Source organism: Polypterus senegalus, chromosome 12 (assembly GCF_016835505.1).
Source record: "Polypterus senegalus isolate Bchr_013 chromosome 12, ASM1683550v1, whole genome shotgun sequence".
Taxonomy (NCBI): domain Eukaryota; kingdom Metazoa; phylum Chordata; class Cladistia; order Polypteriformes; family Polypteridae; genus Polypterus; species Polypterus senegalus.
The window spans coordinates 28,929,073-28,943,960 of NC_053165.1; the positions used below are offsets into that span (position 1 = coordinate 28,929,073).

Consider the following 14,888-nt stretch of genomic DNA (forward strand, 5'->3'; position numbering starts at 1 on the left):
GTACATCAGTACAGGGCTAGTTGTCGTTGCTTCAAATTGACATTGATAAATTGTTGGCAGGGGAATGACTGTAGTAGGTAATAAAAAGGTAATAAAAGCTGTGCAAGCTAGAATATTAGGTATTGACAGTTCAAAGCACCAGATCACTCATGTGGATTTTTACTTACAGCAGTTAAGAAAATTACCTTATGGTACCTTAAGGCAAAACATTGCTTAAAGAAATCTTGTGCAAATACTCTTTGAATAAAATTGTGGTATTAAAAATGTATTTGATTTTTCTAATGTGTTGCTTTACTTTACGTTAATGAACGCAACAAAAGTTAACTAATGACAAAATCAAGAGGAAATTGGTCTCTATGCCTCTAATCAATATGTAGATTTGTGTTGTGCAGTTTAACTTTGGCAATACAGTATACTGTACATATAGACATTTAATGTTCTAAAATTTATAATCACTAAAAAATCTAATTAAATATCATACTGTATATCAACACATTTTGTTAGACTAGTAAGAGATTCCATAGTGGAAATGCGGCTACTGTCAAGGCAAACCACTTGTTATCAGGCTTTATTATCTACTTAATAATAATAACAATAATATACATTTTATTTATATATGTACACTTTGTTTTGGGAGTAGTAAGATTTAAAGAAAAGGTATTCAATTCAGGGAACTAAAAATATCAGTGGTTCTTAACAGGCGACCAATTCCTGTCTGTAAATTAAATCTTGTGGAGAATGAACACATTCTTAATACTATTACTGTTATCACACAGATTAAAGAGTTTAAAAAACTACTTTAATGACAGTGAATATATTAGCTGAATTGTGGAAACAGAAAACAATCTTTTGGACTGAAATCAATGACTCAATGTCCCATGAATTGGAAATATAAAATCTCGGCAAAGAAAATTAATAAGATAGATCAATTAGAATCTAGAAAACAGACTGATTGCAACGTAAACCTTCTGCCTTCATTGCCCAAAAAGCCACAGTTCAATAGCTCTAAAGTAAAGTATTCAAGAACCTGCAGCGAGTAATGGTTCTTAGGACCCTTTCAGCTGCCCTCCACAATGAAGCTTGCGTAACTTAATAAGATGGACAACTGACATTACACCTCCATGGAAACCATAAATCAGCACCTTTGACTAAGAGTAACCCCCCAATGTGTACTGACTTAAGCAGAGAGAAGGTCATTTTTTTATCTGGTTGTGAAATCAGCAAAAATATTTTGATTCATTTTTTTGCAGATGGTTGTGAGCTGAAGTCATAGTTTAAACTGAAATGCATCAGAAAGTATTTCTGTGTGAACTACTTCATTCAAACTACTTTACTGCTGTTAATTTTTATTTTGTACCTCTTTAAAACTTGAGGAATTAACAGACTTCTGGCCAAATTGTAACAAAGTATTTTTTAGCTTACAATCTTTGAACACATTCCAGACACAATGTCATTTTACCCTAAAGAAAGTCAAATAAACAGAGTTCTATAAATGATGATGCCCTGTGTTTGCATGAAAGCTGCAAACCTACGAAAGAATTAGAAGGAGAAAGAGTCAAAGGAGAGCATCAATCATAATAATGATACTTACGCGAGGCTTAAAGGCAATTAGTTTGAGGATCATTTCAACAGTAAAGAGTCCAGTGAACAGCATGTTGAGCACATTCATGGCTTCATGGAAAGAATGTGACTGACCTTGATGCTGTTTAAATAAAAATAATATTATGTACAGGTATACATATGTTGTTGGACCATTACATAGTAGCTTGAAAAAAAAAAAATCCCTTATTTTCCTCTTGAAAAGTGGCACACAAACACATGACGTTATATGGCTTTGAACTAATATTCTCTTGGTATTAATAAAATGAGGAATTCATTCTGATAATGAATTGAGGCTATAATTATTTTATTAATTATACCAATGTTGTTTACTCATAATAACTACAATTTCTCATTTTGTTTAATCAAGACCTATTGCCACTCCACCTGTAGCATAGCCTAACAAAATTATTTCTACTTCAGCACCACCTAAACTCAGTTGTAAGCATATACAGCCTATACAGCTTCATATGTTTCGAGATGCAAAATGTCTTTTCGGTGTCTAGCCTGAATAGGCCTTACAAGTCTTGAGAAACAGGTTTATTTGCTACACTTTCATCAGCTCCTATTCTCCACCTACATTGCAGGTTCTCCTCTGCTATAGTGCTAGGGTTTTACTTTGTCAATAATTGATAAATCACTTGATGTACATTTTTGTATAACAGGGGTGTAAACTGTTTGCAACACCCCTCTGTATATTAAATTTAGTAACAGCAAGTAACTTGATCTTTAAACCTGTGACCCATAATCATTAGTATAACTAAAACATGTATTAACTGCAACATTAGAAAAAGAAGATACAGATGTGTACTGTACAATAGTTTTTAAATAATAATTAAAAAAAACACAAGTCTTAAATTTAAAAAGCCTTGGGCATTAAAATCCTGTGATTCTTTTTTAATGGCCAACTTGCTTTTTAGCTAAAACAAACATTTTTTGAATATTCATGAAAAGTGTAATTAATACATTAACAAAACTTTAATTGCTTTTAATTGAAAATGTTTCACTCTATTCTGCTATCAATTGATTTAAGAAATCTATAGTAATAAAAGCTCACTGTTGACTGTACTGGAGGGAAATCACAAACATTGCCAGTCTTAAACAAAAGGATTGAAGTTTAAAATCATGCCCAAACATTTCCCTGTGTCAGTTTTAACTTACGGTCTTACCTGCATTGCCAGGCAGATGGTGTTAAGAAGAATAAGGACAAACATGAGGTATTCAAAGTATGTGGAGTTCACAACATACCACACTTTGTACTGGTAATGATTCTTTGGAATGTAACGTCGCAGTGGACGTGCCTTCAGTGCATACTCCACACACTGCCGCTAAGGAAGAAAATGAGAGAAATGAGAGGTCATTGACAACTTACAGCCATACAGTATGCAGCATGATAACATTCCCTTATGTTGCAAAATCAAAAATGCATGATCAAGAAAAGCTGTAGTAAAATAACTACTTTTTACATGCTTAAACATTTCAGTTAATCATTTATGTCATACTGTATTCCTTAGGTATAATTGCCTAAGAAGATCTCTGGACATGAAATAGTGTTTAGACATTTTAATAGCAGATGATCAAACCTTGCTGCATGCTCATGACTGCATTTTACAGCAAAATGGCACAACAGTATGATATATAAAGATGACTAGTTGCACCAGATCCAGTTTTGTGTTAATTGCCTATTTTATAATCATTACACAATAAACAGTGCAAATATATACAGTATGAGCATTGCACAAAAAGTCTTAATTATTTCTACCGTAACATTTAATTTACATTTCACAGGCGTTAAAGCAAGGAAAATTTTTAAGCCTGAAAATCTGGACAGGGATTTAGTCTGGATGATATTGCAGAAATTACAAAAACTGAAAGTGAAAAACATCTTTATCATATACTGTTAGTAATGTAAGCATTGAATACATGTGCAGTGCTTCCATTTGAAGGGCTAAACACATTTCAAATTACACATTCAATCATCATATTTCAAGATTTCCTTTTGCTGTGACAAATGAATACATACTACTGCAATAACTAAATATGAAAACTTGCAAACAATGAACAACTTTAATGTGCCTGCTTTTCTTGTCACAACTATGAAAACACAAAAAGAGTGGCACATAAATGAAAATTAGTGAAACACAGATTACTGACAGATAAAGAATAATCAAAGTAAGTAATGAAAATAACCACAAAACAAAGTAGCATTTATGCTCTTTAAGAAGAGAAGGGCACAGCCTATTATTTACACTCTCTTTTAGGATTCAAAAATAAATTCTGCAGTCAAACTTGAAAGCACATTTTGGTCCTCTGACAGCTTTAAACAGAAGTCAATGAATGGCTGAGTTATTCAGAATGACTGCTCATGCTCTGCAATAAATGTGTTAGTACAATTTTTTAGTTGCATACATTGTGATAGACGTAGTGCCAGCATTGGTGGCTGTTGCTCCTGGCAATGTTCATGCCCTATCAGTGCCTTTTCTCCACTTAAGTTACAATGTTGCTATCCATGTGCTATGGGACAGAAAGGAAATACAAATTTCCTGGTTGGAAATTTACCGTTAATGCCCTACAATGTGAGAGATCCCAGTGGGACAATCCGGTGAAAATGGTACTATCCAAATTCAACTGTTGTGAGATAATGTTCATTTTCATCTCTTTCAGTAGAATAAAAGAACTAAAACGATACAGTAAGGTCAGTAAAAATGAGTTTTTTTAGTCTAATTGTATTTGAAACTATGTGATACATGCTTAATGTGTTTAGTTTTGTTGAAGAAATAAGGCTTTATTTCTTAATTTCATGCTGTGTGAATCAAGTTGCAAGTCAGAAGCAATATCCCCAAAGCTTAACCAAAATTCTCAATTATGAAATTTCTGTACAATGCAGGAACAAATACCAGGTTAATTTAATTTGTGACACTAAGTACCAAGATGTGGTTCTTCACCCCCTCCCTTTTCCTTCAACCAAGCCCACCATCACTACTTTCTTAACACCTACAGTATATCTAATGCAGTTGTCTTCTCAGTTTCAGCCGATTTCTATATCATCTTGAGTGGAGAGCTTGAGTCACAGAAAGCAGCCAGCTGATGATTGATTAACAGACTAACCGGCTCACATTCCACTGGTAATTGCAAGAATACTACTACATGACTTGCTTTTCACATGGCTGTTGCTGTTTTAATAAGTTTACTATTGCACAGTAAATATTTTTATGAATCTAAATAGGACAAACACCAGAAATCCAACATTCATTGTGTCATGGTGGTCTTTTGGTGTTTTAGATGTTTCTAGAACACCTTTGATTATAAACATGAAAATTATTGAAACACAGATTACTGACAGATAAAGAATAATCAAAGTAAATAATGAAAATAACCACTAAACAAAGTAGCATTTATGCGCTTTAAGAAGATAAGGGCACAGTCTATTATTTCCACTCTTTTTTAGGATTGCAAAAATAAATTCTGCAGTCAAACTTGAAAGCACATTTTGGGCCTCTGACAGCTTTTTACAGAAGTCAATGAATGGCTGAGTTATTCAGAATGACTGCTCATGCTCTGCAATAAATGTGTTAGTACAATTTTTTAGTTGCATACATGCATTGGTGGCTGTTGCACCTGGCAATGTTCATGCCCTATCAGTGCCTTTTTAATAAAAATTATAATGGCTAGTTGAGGAAACAGTAGATCTTCAAGGAGTATTCTTAATTTGACTCAAGAAAAATAAATTGGTTAAGACAATTATTGTCAAATAATCCTATAGTGTATCAGTATTTTCATTAAGTGAAAATAGTTAACCACTTATTCATGATGTGTCCTGCTGGCAGGACACGGCCATATTTAAAAGCTGTTTGCGTACATTGCAGTAAACCCACAAGTCGTCAAAAGCAATAATAGTATACCCCAGGGTATCTACTCTCAAATAAGTCTTAAATTTCCATGTTATCTGCTCTCTTTCATTATTAAAATATGTGATTTGCACTTGTATACCATGAGGCAAGCAGTGCACCACAACTAAATGAATCTGCTTTTATCAAAGATCTCACCTACTTCAAGCCACAGTGGAAGACTCTTTACCATTAGAATGCTGAGTTTTAGCCCATTCTAATGATATATAGATGCCTATCACCGATCATTTACAGTATATTAAACATCACAGCTGTACGTAAAAGGCTGAAAATAAAGGGCTTCTGCAGCAGCTCATCGATGCATCATTATGCACTGTGGCACGCGGCTGGGGGTGGTACCCAGCCGGGACGCCCAGGAGGACTAGAGGAGGGCTTGTGCCTCCTCCAGACCATGAGGGGGCGACTGCCCTGGTTGTGTTGGGGGCCACGGGTAGAGGGCTTGGAAGCCCAACCCTGGTCACCGCCAGGGAGCCTTGGGAGCCCTGGACCTCAGCCCTTCCGCCACACCAGGATGTGCTGGGGGGAAGAGGATCAGGGACACCTGTAGGGCTTCCGGCTACAGCACCTGGAGCCCATTTGGGGGTGTATAAAAGAGGCCGCCTCCCTCCATTCGATGGCTGGACTTGGGTGGAAGAGGACGGAGCTCAGAGGAGAGGAGTGGAGGTGGTCTGAAGACTGTGAAAGGCATTGTGTTGGCCAGGACTTAAAGGGGTGATTGGTGCTGTGGCACTGGGAATGTGCACTGAACTATTGTAAATAATAGCTGTAAATAAACATGTGTGTGGACAAAGATCATGTCTACCTGTCTGTGTCCGGGCTGTACACCAAAGCGCAAAACTCAAGTTAGAATCTGATCACAGTTTTAAATTTATTGAGACATGTTTGATGAAGGACTTGATGTTATACTTGATTTGTAAGTACTGCTTTTAAAGTTAAAATAATTGTTAAGGATAAAATAGGTGTTCAAAAATGTATTTGATTTAAATTTTGGTCTTCCCATGCATCTACCTGTTTCTCTTTCTGGGGAGAAGGGTCAATTGTACATGCAGTATAACATATTGTGTGATGCCCTAACCATGAATTTTCATGACCTGTTTCTATTTCCCACCAGCTGTAGCCCCACAAAATGTGTAGCAAAACCTTGTATGGCAATATTTCATGTGCTACTTACGCGCTTGGCAAGCCAAAATGACTGAAAGATGGCACTTGTGATGCATCATCTGAAAAGTTGGAGATAACATGTGTCAGCTATTTCACTACAGTTACTATGTAAATGAGCTCTGAACTTTCTTTAACAAACTGCTGTCACAAAGGATTGGTGTTTGTTAATGTGGAGACAACAGTTTTAATTGAGGGTGCTGATGAGTTTCAGTTCACACTGCCATTAAAAGTTAGGCTGAATACAAATGGCAAGTCTGTGGTGTTGAAAATAAAACACGTAGCTAACAAAAAATTATTATTTTTGAAGGTAAATGTTTAAGATGCTCTTCACAATTCACATTTTGCCTTATATTCAATCTAAAACTCTTACAATTGTGTTTACTTTGCATCTTAGTGCTTCTGTCTCTCATCTAAACTATGATAAACATTAATCATAAATAAAGTTGGCCATATGGATAGAAATATACAATAAAAAATGTGAATAAATAGTATGCTCAATACAAGCGAGAGGATAAGCGAGAAGATAAGTGAGAAGCCACGGCGAGAGCTGCAAGAGCTGCGGCAGGATAATAAATACTCGGAGCAACGCGTATATAATCGCTTTGAGGTGGCCTTTAAATGTATGCTGGAAAAAATTGAGGAGCACATTCAGGAAAATGCGTTTAAACTGAGCACACTTGCCGATCAGCTGGAGGATGTTAAACAGACATTCACGACTCGAATTGAAACAGCCGAAAATCTAGCATTCACTTCTGATGGAAAAGCAACAGCTGCCAATTCTGAATGCAAAAAACACGGAGACAGACTTGCTGCTCTGGAAAATGGATACAGAAGGAATAATATTAGAATTGAAGGTCTACCTGAAAATCGCAAAAGTCCAAACCCAGTGAAATTTGCAGCTGAACTATTCTCCAAAATATTTGGAGAAGACTTTAAATCAGACACTGAGATAGCTGAAGCTTATCGCATACGGGGATCAAACGACTCCAAACCTAGGACTTTTATTGTGCGCTTTGAGAAGTTACAGTTTAAATTAAATGTAATGTCACTTCTCAGGCAGAAACAAGATAATATATTTAAAAATAGGGGAGAAAGTGGGAGAAAAATAAATTTACAATAGATACAAAAATACTAAATTTCTCACACATTTTGAAAGGCTGCATCTCTATATATATTAAGAGAAAAGGTCCATCACATTGTTTAGCTAACTGTATGAAGAGGATGAAGAATGGGAAGGCCGTTGGTCCAGATGATATACCTATGGAAGCATGGAGGTGTTTAGGAGAGATGGCAGTGGAGTTTTTAACCAGATTGTTTAATGTAATCTTGGAAAGTGAGAGGATGCCTGAGGAGTGGAGAAGAAGTGCACTGGTGCCGATATTTAAAAATAAGGGGGATGTGCAGGACTGTAATAACTACAGGGGAATAAAATTGATGAGCCACAGCATGAAGTTATGGGAAAGAGTAGTGGAAGCTAGGTTAAGTGATGATTAGTAGGGTTTCATGCCAAGAAAGAGCATCACGGAAGCAATGTTTGCTCTCAGGGTGTTGATGGAGAAGTTTAGAGAAGCCCAGAAGGAGCTGCATTGAGTCTTTGTGGAACTGGAGAAAGCATATGACAAGATGCCTCAAGAGGAGTTGTGGTATTGCATGAAGAAGTCGGGAGTGGCAGAGAAGTACCTAAGAGTTGTACAGGATATATACAAGGGAAGTGTGACAGTGGTGAGAACTGCAGTAGGATTGACAGATGCATTCAACGTGGAGGTGGGATTACATCAGGGATCAGCTCTGAGCCCTTTCTTATTTGCAATGGTGATGGGCAGGTTGACAGACAAGATTAGACAGGAGTCCCTGTGAACTAAGTTTGCTGTGTTTGCTGATGACATTGTTATCTGTAGCGATAATAGAGAGCAGGTTGAGGAGACCCTGGAGAGGTGGAGATATGCTCTAGAGGGGAGAGGAATGAAGGTCAGTAGGCACAAGACAGAATACATGTGTGTAAATGAGAGGGAGGTCAGTGGAATGGTGAGGATGCAGGGAGTAGAGTTGGCGAAGGTGGATGAGTTTAAATACTTGGGATCAACAGTACAGAGTAATGGGGATTGTGGAAGAGAGGTGAAAAAGAGAGTGCAGGCAGGGTGAAATGGGTGGAGAAAAGTGTCAGGAGTGATTTGTGACAGACAGGTATCAGCAAGAGTGAATGGGAAGGACAGGAGTGAGACCAAATTATTTTATATAGGTTGGAGATGATGGCACTGACCAGAAAGCAGGAGACAGAGCTGGAGGTGGCAGAGTTAAAGATGCTAAGATTTGCATTGGGTGTGACGAAGATGGGTAGGATTAGAAACGAGTACATTAGAAGGTCAGCTCAAGTTGGACGGTTGGGAGACAAAGTAAGACAGGCAAGATTGTGTTGGTTGGGACATGTGCAGAGGAGAGATGCTGGGTATATTGGGAGAAGGATGCTAAGGATAGAGCTGACTGGGAAGAGGAAAAGAGGAAGGCCTAAGAGAAGGTTTATGGATGTGGTGAGAGAGGAAATGCAGGTGATGGGTGTGACAGAACAAGATGCAGAGGACAGAAAGATATGGAAGAAAATGATCTGCTGTGGCAACCCCTAACAGGAGCAGCTGAAAGTAGAAGAAGAAGAAACAATTGTGTAACTAGTTGCAATAATTTTTAAGTGAAAGAAGTTGGATAAAGCATTCTTTTTGCTATCTCCATGGTTTCATAAATAAGAATAATAAAGAGAGTGCCAGTTTTATGACATAATTGCATCCTTTCTTTCATATTTGATTGAACTTCGAAAAATTGCTGGACTTTGGGTCTGGGTTAAGTCTGCCTGAGCTGTTTAATTGGTAAATACTGCACCCCACCACTCCAAAGCAGCTGAACTGAACTGGGAGGGGGCTATGCCTGATCTGTTTCATTAGTAAGAGAGGCAAAGGAATGTAGTCTGTCTTTGCCATTAACCATCCATGAAGGAAGCCAAATCATCGCTCACTTCAGTTAGGAGCCATGCTGGATTTGACCAAAGACTAATCAAAGAGAAAGCAGCCTGGTAGATTATTAGGTTGTATTATTATTTAACCAACACGGATGCCATGAAGGACCAGAAGAGGGCGTGCGCCCACCTGGGATCACGTGGGGGCTGCCACCCTGGTGTCTTTGGGGGCCAAGGGTAGAGGGCTTGGAAGCCCAGCCCTGTATGGGCCCGTGGTCACCGCCAGGGGGCGCCCCGATGCCTTTGGAGCTCTGGACCTCAGCACTTCCGCCACACCAGAATGTAATGGGGGGAAGAGAAGCAAGGACACCCGGAGTGCTTCTGGGAGTACAGCCGGCACTTCCGCCACACTGGGGCGTGTCGGCGGGTCATTGCCGGGGAGCACCTGGAGCACATCTGGTTGTGGATAAAAGGGGCCGCCTCCCTTCATTCGAGGCTTGAGTCGGGTGGAAGCAGGACGAAGCAGAAGAGAGGGTGGAGGCGGCCCGAAGAAGAAGGCATTGTGTAGCCAGGACTTTGTGGAGGTTTGTGTGCACTTGACTTTTGTAAATAGCAATTGTAAATAAACGTGTGGTGGTGGAAAAGCAACATGTCTGCCTGTCTGTGCCCGGGTAACGTTCACAAGGTGTAAAAGAAACTGGGGGGCGAATGGGGGTGGGAGGAGTGCTGAAATACAGTAAGTGAGAGTGTGGTTTAAAGTATGGGATTTTAGGCATTTTAAGGTATACATAATAAAGACTATAATACAGAATATATTCTACAGTATATGGTCAGTCTTGTACCTCCTCCCTAGTCAGAATCTTTCCTTTAAATCTTTTTACTTTATCCATTCACCTCTACTTTGACTTCCTCAACTTTCTTTCCCTTATATTTCCATATCCATCATTTTTTTGCCCACATATTTATTATCTCTTCTCATCACATGTCCATACTGCTTCAGACACATTTTATGTACTTTCTTATGTATCTCTCTTACTTTTGGCTGTACCTCTGATGGTCTTATTTCTTATTCCATCTACATTTCTATTAGGAAGTCAATTTGGTTAACTATAACCAAATCAGATGCCATGGCAAAATCTACTATCCTTTCCCTACTTCCAATCCTACATATACCCTATCCATCATCGCTCTCTACTCTTTCTGAAGCACTCATTTAGATCAATGCCAACAATCACCTTTTCTCCCTCTTGTACTGCCTACGCTAGAATCCCTGACGTCTACGAAATAACTCATAATCCCAGGCCACCTTAAATTCCTTTGATTCTCTCCATCAGCGTCTTTTGTTTTGCAAATACTGTATATGAAATAGCACAAGCATCAGGCAGCCTGATCGGTACTGATCGATACATTTGCAAAGCAAAAGATGCCGATGAGGAGATGTGAGGGAATTTAAGGTGGCCCGGGATTACAAGTTTTTTCGTAGGCTTCAGGGATTCTTCTATTAAGTTGTTCATACATTTATGCCCAGAACGTCTCCCTTTCCTGTTCCTTACAGCCCACTTGTGAAGCATATGCACAAATTACATTAACATTAGTCTCATCAAAGACCAGTTTGACACTATCACCCTATCATTCTTCTGATTCACACTGACAAGATTATCTTTTAGTTTTTTGAATACTATTATTTCTCCCTTGATCACTGGCTCCACTGTACTTTCTTCCTTTCCTAGTCATTGCCTAAACATTCAGTGTCCCCACCATTACCCTCAACCTACCTTTCTCCTTCTCCATCTTATTTTTCTGAACTAACTACTTTAACCAGGTCAACACTTGGCTGGGTGGCCCTCATTCAGTTCCCCAAGGCAGGTCCAAGCCCCTGCATGTCATCTATTTTGTATGCCCTAACATTTTCTGAGGCTGATTGGACCGATTCCATCATTAGTTTTACAGCCAGATGTGCTTCCTGACATTAACCTACTATATTCTGAATTATGACTTGATCTGGATATCCACATTTTGGATTTCTTGTTTAAAAAATCCCTGGTGATCTGATCTTACAACTACCACATGTAAGTGTGATTCTGGATCAAATCTTACAACAACATCCAATACAAGACTAAACAACTGTCAAATAACACGCACGTTTCTTAATATTCTAGGTAGCTGATTACGTTCTTTTAAAGTTTTGTAACTTATTTGTTGTAATACTCATCTTCAAATCCTTCCGTGTGAACCCTAAATCCAAAGAGAACTGTTTCATTTATGTTAGGTAGAATGCCCAGAGGGGACTGGGCAGTCTAATGGTCTGGAATCCCTACAGATTTTATTTTTTTCTCCAGCCGTCTGGAGTTTTTTTTCTGTCCACCCTGGCCATTGGACCTTACTCTTATTCTATGTGAATTAATGTTGACTTATTTTATTTTCTTACTGTGTCTTTTATTTTTCTATTCTTCATTATGTAAAGCACTTTGAGCTACTGTTTGCATGAAAATGTGCTATATAAATAAATGTTGTTGTTGATAAGTAATCTATGCATTACAACATACTTTGTATATCCCCCTTTTCTTACTGCCCCTTTAGTGAAAGATGATTGCTTTAACTTAAAGTGAGTGAAGGAATTTCAATTTCCATGTGGCATACAACACACAAATCATTTTACTCAGAACACCAGGCAACAATGATTTTAATTTCTGAACACTTTTGGATTTATCACCTCTATTTTTTTCTATCATGTACTGTTTCATTGCTAAGGCTTATTTTTGCGATTTCTTCTCATATCGTAAGCATACACATACAATGAATCAAATACAACTTGAACATCTGTGGTGAGATACTTTTTACATAAGTGTACTGAATAAGTATGTTAGAAAGATGGATGGATGGATATACCACTCCTTCTACTTCAGTAATTTTAACTATCAGACCCTAATAAAATTAACAGATCTAATTACAAGGCAATGTTTCTGAGATTCATTGGATTTCCTAGAAATTGTACTAGGTAAGACTCATGTAGCCCCACTGCATGTAGAACAAAGAAATTGACTCACAGCACAATTATATGGTTTGATGTTTACTCAAATCAGACTCTAAGCTATATAAATCAGCCTATAGTGCTTCAGGAAGTGATGCACAAAGACAAGAAGGCAATCTGAAAAATCCTGCAATGTTACATACAATTACTAGAAAAGAACTACACTGATAGGAGATCATGCAAATATAAACTGTAAATACAATGCATGAGAATATACTAGAAATATGAATACAAAAATTTGCAAAACCATATACATTAGGACATTAGCCCCTGCCACCTCCCCTTCCCCTTACCACCAATCACAATGCACTTTACGGAGAAAACAAGCTTCCTTATCAAACTGCAGGTCAATTATATAGATCAGATTTGCAAAACTGAATTAAATCAGGTGTTGCAAAAGATGAATCTCTGGCAGACCCTCTAAAACAGGTTTCAGAACCCTTCCTCGCAAGTCCGTTTTTCTTGTGTGAAATGATGGCACACTTAATCAGAATTTAATACAATAAGCTTTCCTGCACTGGCAGTTACCATTTTAAAAGACAGTCATGGAAGTAGCAGTGAGGTTATAGTCAAGCAGCAAGCAAACAAAGTCTGAGATTTGTTATAATTCTATTATAAGATTTGTTCTAAGATTTGTTATAATTCTATTTAAACAACACAACTGTAAGTGGCAATCACCTAATTATTCCTGCCTGGTTATTGTGGCTGACAAACAGAGAACCAAACACCAGTAGTTTGGTTTATCTCAGTGTTTAAGGGTTGCATTAGATGAGAGGTTAAAGTCTGTTGAATGGTCAAGTATAATAATCTGAAAAAAGTTGCTTACTGAAAGACCTCTTGCTAAAAAAGAAGAAATGTATATTGTGAAAAAAAGTAAATACGGTATGCCCTTCTAAAAGACTTAATTCCATCAAGTAACAAAGTTGTTAGTGAAGAAAGCCTTTTCCTGGATAGATACTAACACTTCAGGGTGGGATAACCAAATCAAAGAAAGTTTGTTCTGTCTCTCTCTTAGCTTTTAATTAAAGTTTACTCCTGTCATCCTTGACATGCCTCTTGAACTAGTGAGCTCTATTCGTATCATTTCATCTAAACCACTAGCCTACATTCCACCACACCTGGCCTTTCATCTCAGCCACGTTTGATCCCCCAGACTGTCCTCCTTGCAAAGGGTTCAGATTCTCCCTGTTCAACTAAATTCACATTCTTGTGTCACAAATAGAGTATCAAAGCAGGAGCGTCACAATCGATGGGTATGTGGGTTATGGCAAAGCACTCTTGTACAATTAGTTAAAACTACATTGATGCAAAGCCTTCATCCGCCCCAGTCTGGCACTGGCCAGTTAGTTGCTGTTTGTTCTGATTTGGTATTTCCGGCTATTAGTGCTAAACACAAGTCTTATCTGATCTTCCGTCATAAATATGCCTGATTAATGACTAGCTTATACAGTATTACTGCCAGGTTAAACATTTTTAAAATTAAAAGTAAAAAAGTGTGTCTCAAACATATGCAGCAAACTACAAAATATATATCACCATATATGCTAGATAATACTAGCTTTTTGCTCTCAATCTTTTGATATCAACCTAGAATGAAACATAAAGTCCCAATTAGGTGTGCCTGCACTTTAATGAATAAAATGAGGCCGGCTATTTTGGTTTAATGTACATTTAGTTTTTTTTTTTATTTTTGCAACAATGGTGTGGTGCATTAGCAAGTAGCACAGCTACACAAAAAGACTCCAAATTACGGTTTCCCTTAGGAGAACACTGCGCTGCCACACAAGAAAGGCAGTGGATTTGAAAAGGAGGCCGCAAGGAGCCAAAGGAAGATACATGCATATATCCATTCCTTCAGCTACAGCAGTTCCTCTGTCTCACTAGTTTATGGATTAAAATTGCAACATGTCTCAAGATTTACAGTTTTTTCAGGATTTGTGTGAACTTTATCCAGAGTTTTTGTTGTGTTACGGCACTCCTTTTATTACAGGATTTCAATAGCCAGAGACACTGTATGGTAGAAAAATATACAGTACATATCTTTTCCAAAGGGTTGTTCGCGTGAGTATTTATTCGTCATCTCTGCTCCGGCTGGTAATTTGAACTGTGTTTGAGTGTGTGTAATTGTTTATTATTTATCATTTTTGTGGGATCGTAAGGGTTGGATTTTGTTCATAGACATTTATACTGTTTGTCTCTTAGCACTTAGTTGTCACTGTTTGGGTTAATTCAGGTGGGTTATTGC

At 37.8% G+C, this 14,888-nt stretch overlaps 1 protein-coding gene across 9 annotated transcripts in view; it reads right to left on the minus strand.

Annotated features, from left to right (window-relative positions):
• Nucleotides 1-14,888, minus strand: part of LOC120540046 (voltage-dependent L-type calcium channel subunit alpha-1C-like) — a 1,017,626-nt gene that overhangs the window by 121,205 nt on the left and 881,533 nt on the right. For all 9 annotated transcript variants that reach the window (XM_039770507.1, XM_039770503.1, XM_039770506.1 and 6 more), the window contains exons 28-29: nt 2,769-2,927; nt 1,592-1,702 (exon numbers count right to left, since the gene is read on the minus strand). In XM_039770507.1, the coding sequence (XP_039626441.1) occupies nt 1,592-1,702; nt 2,769-2,927 (270 nt within the window). The remainder of the gene's footprint in view (nt 1-1,591; nt 1,703-2,768; nt 2,928-14,888) is intronic.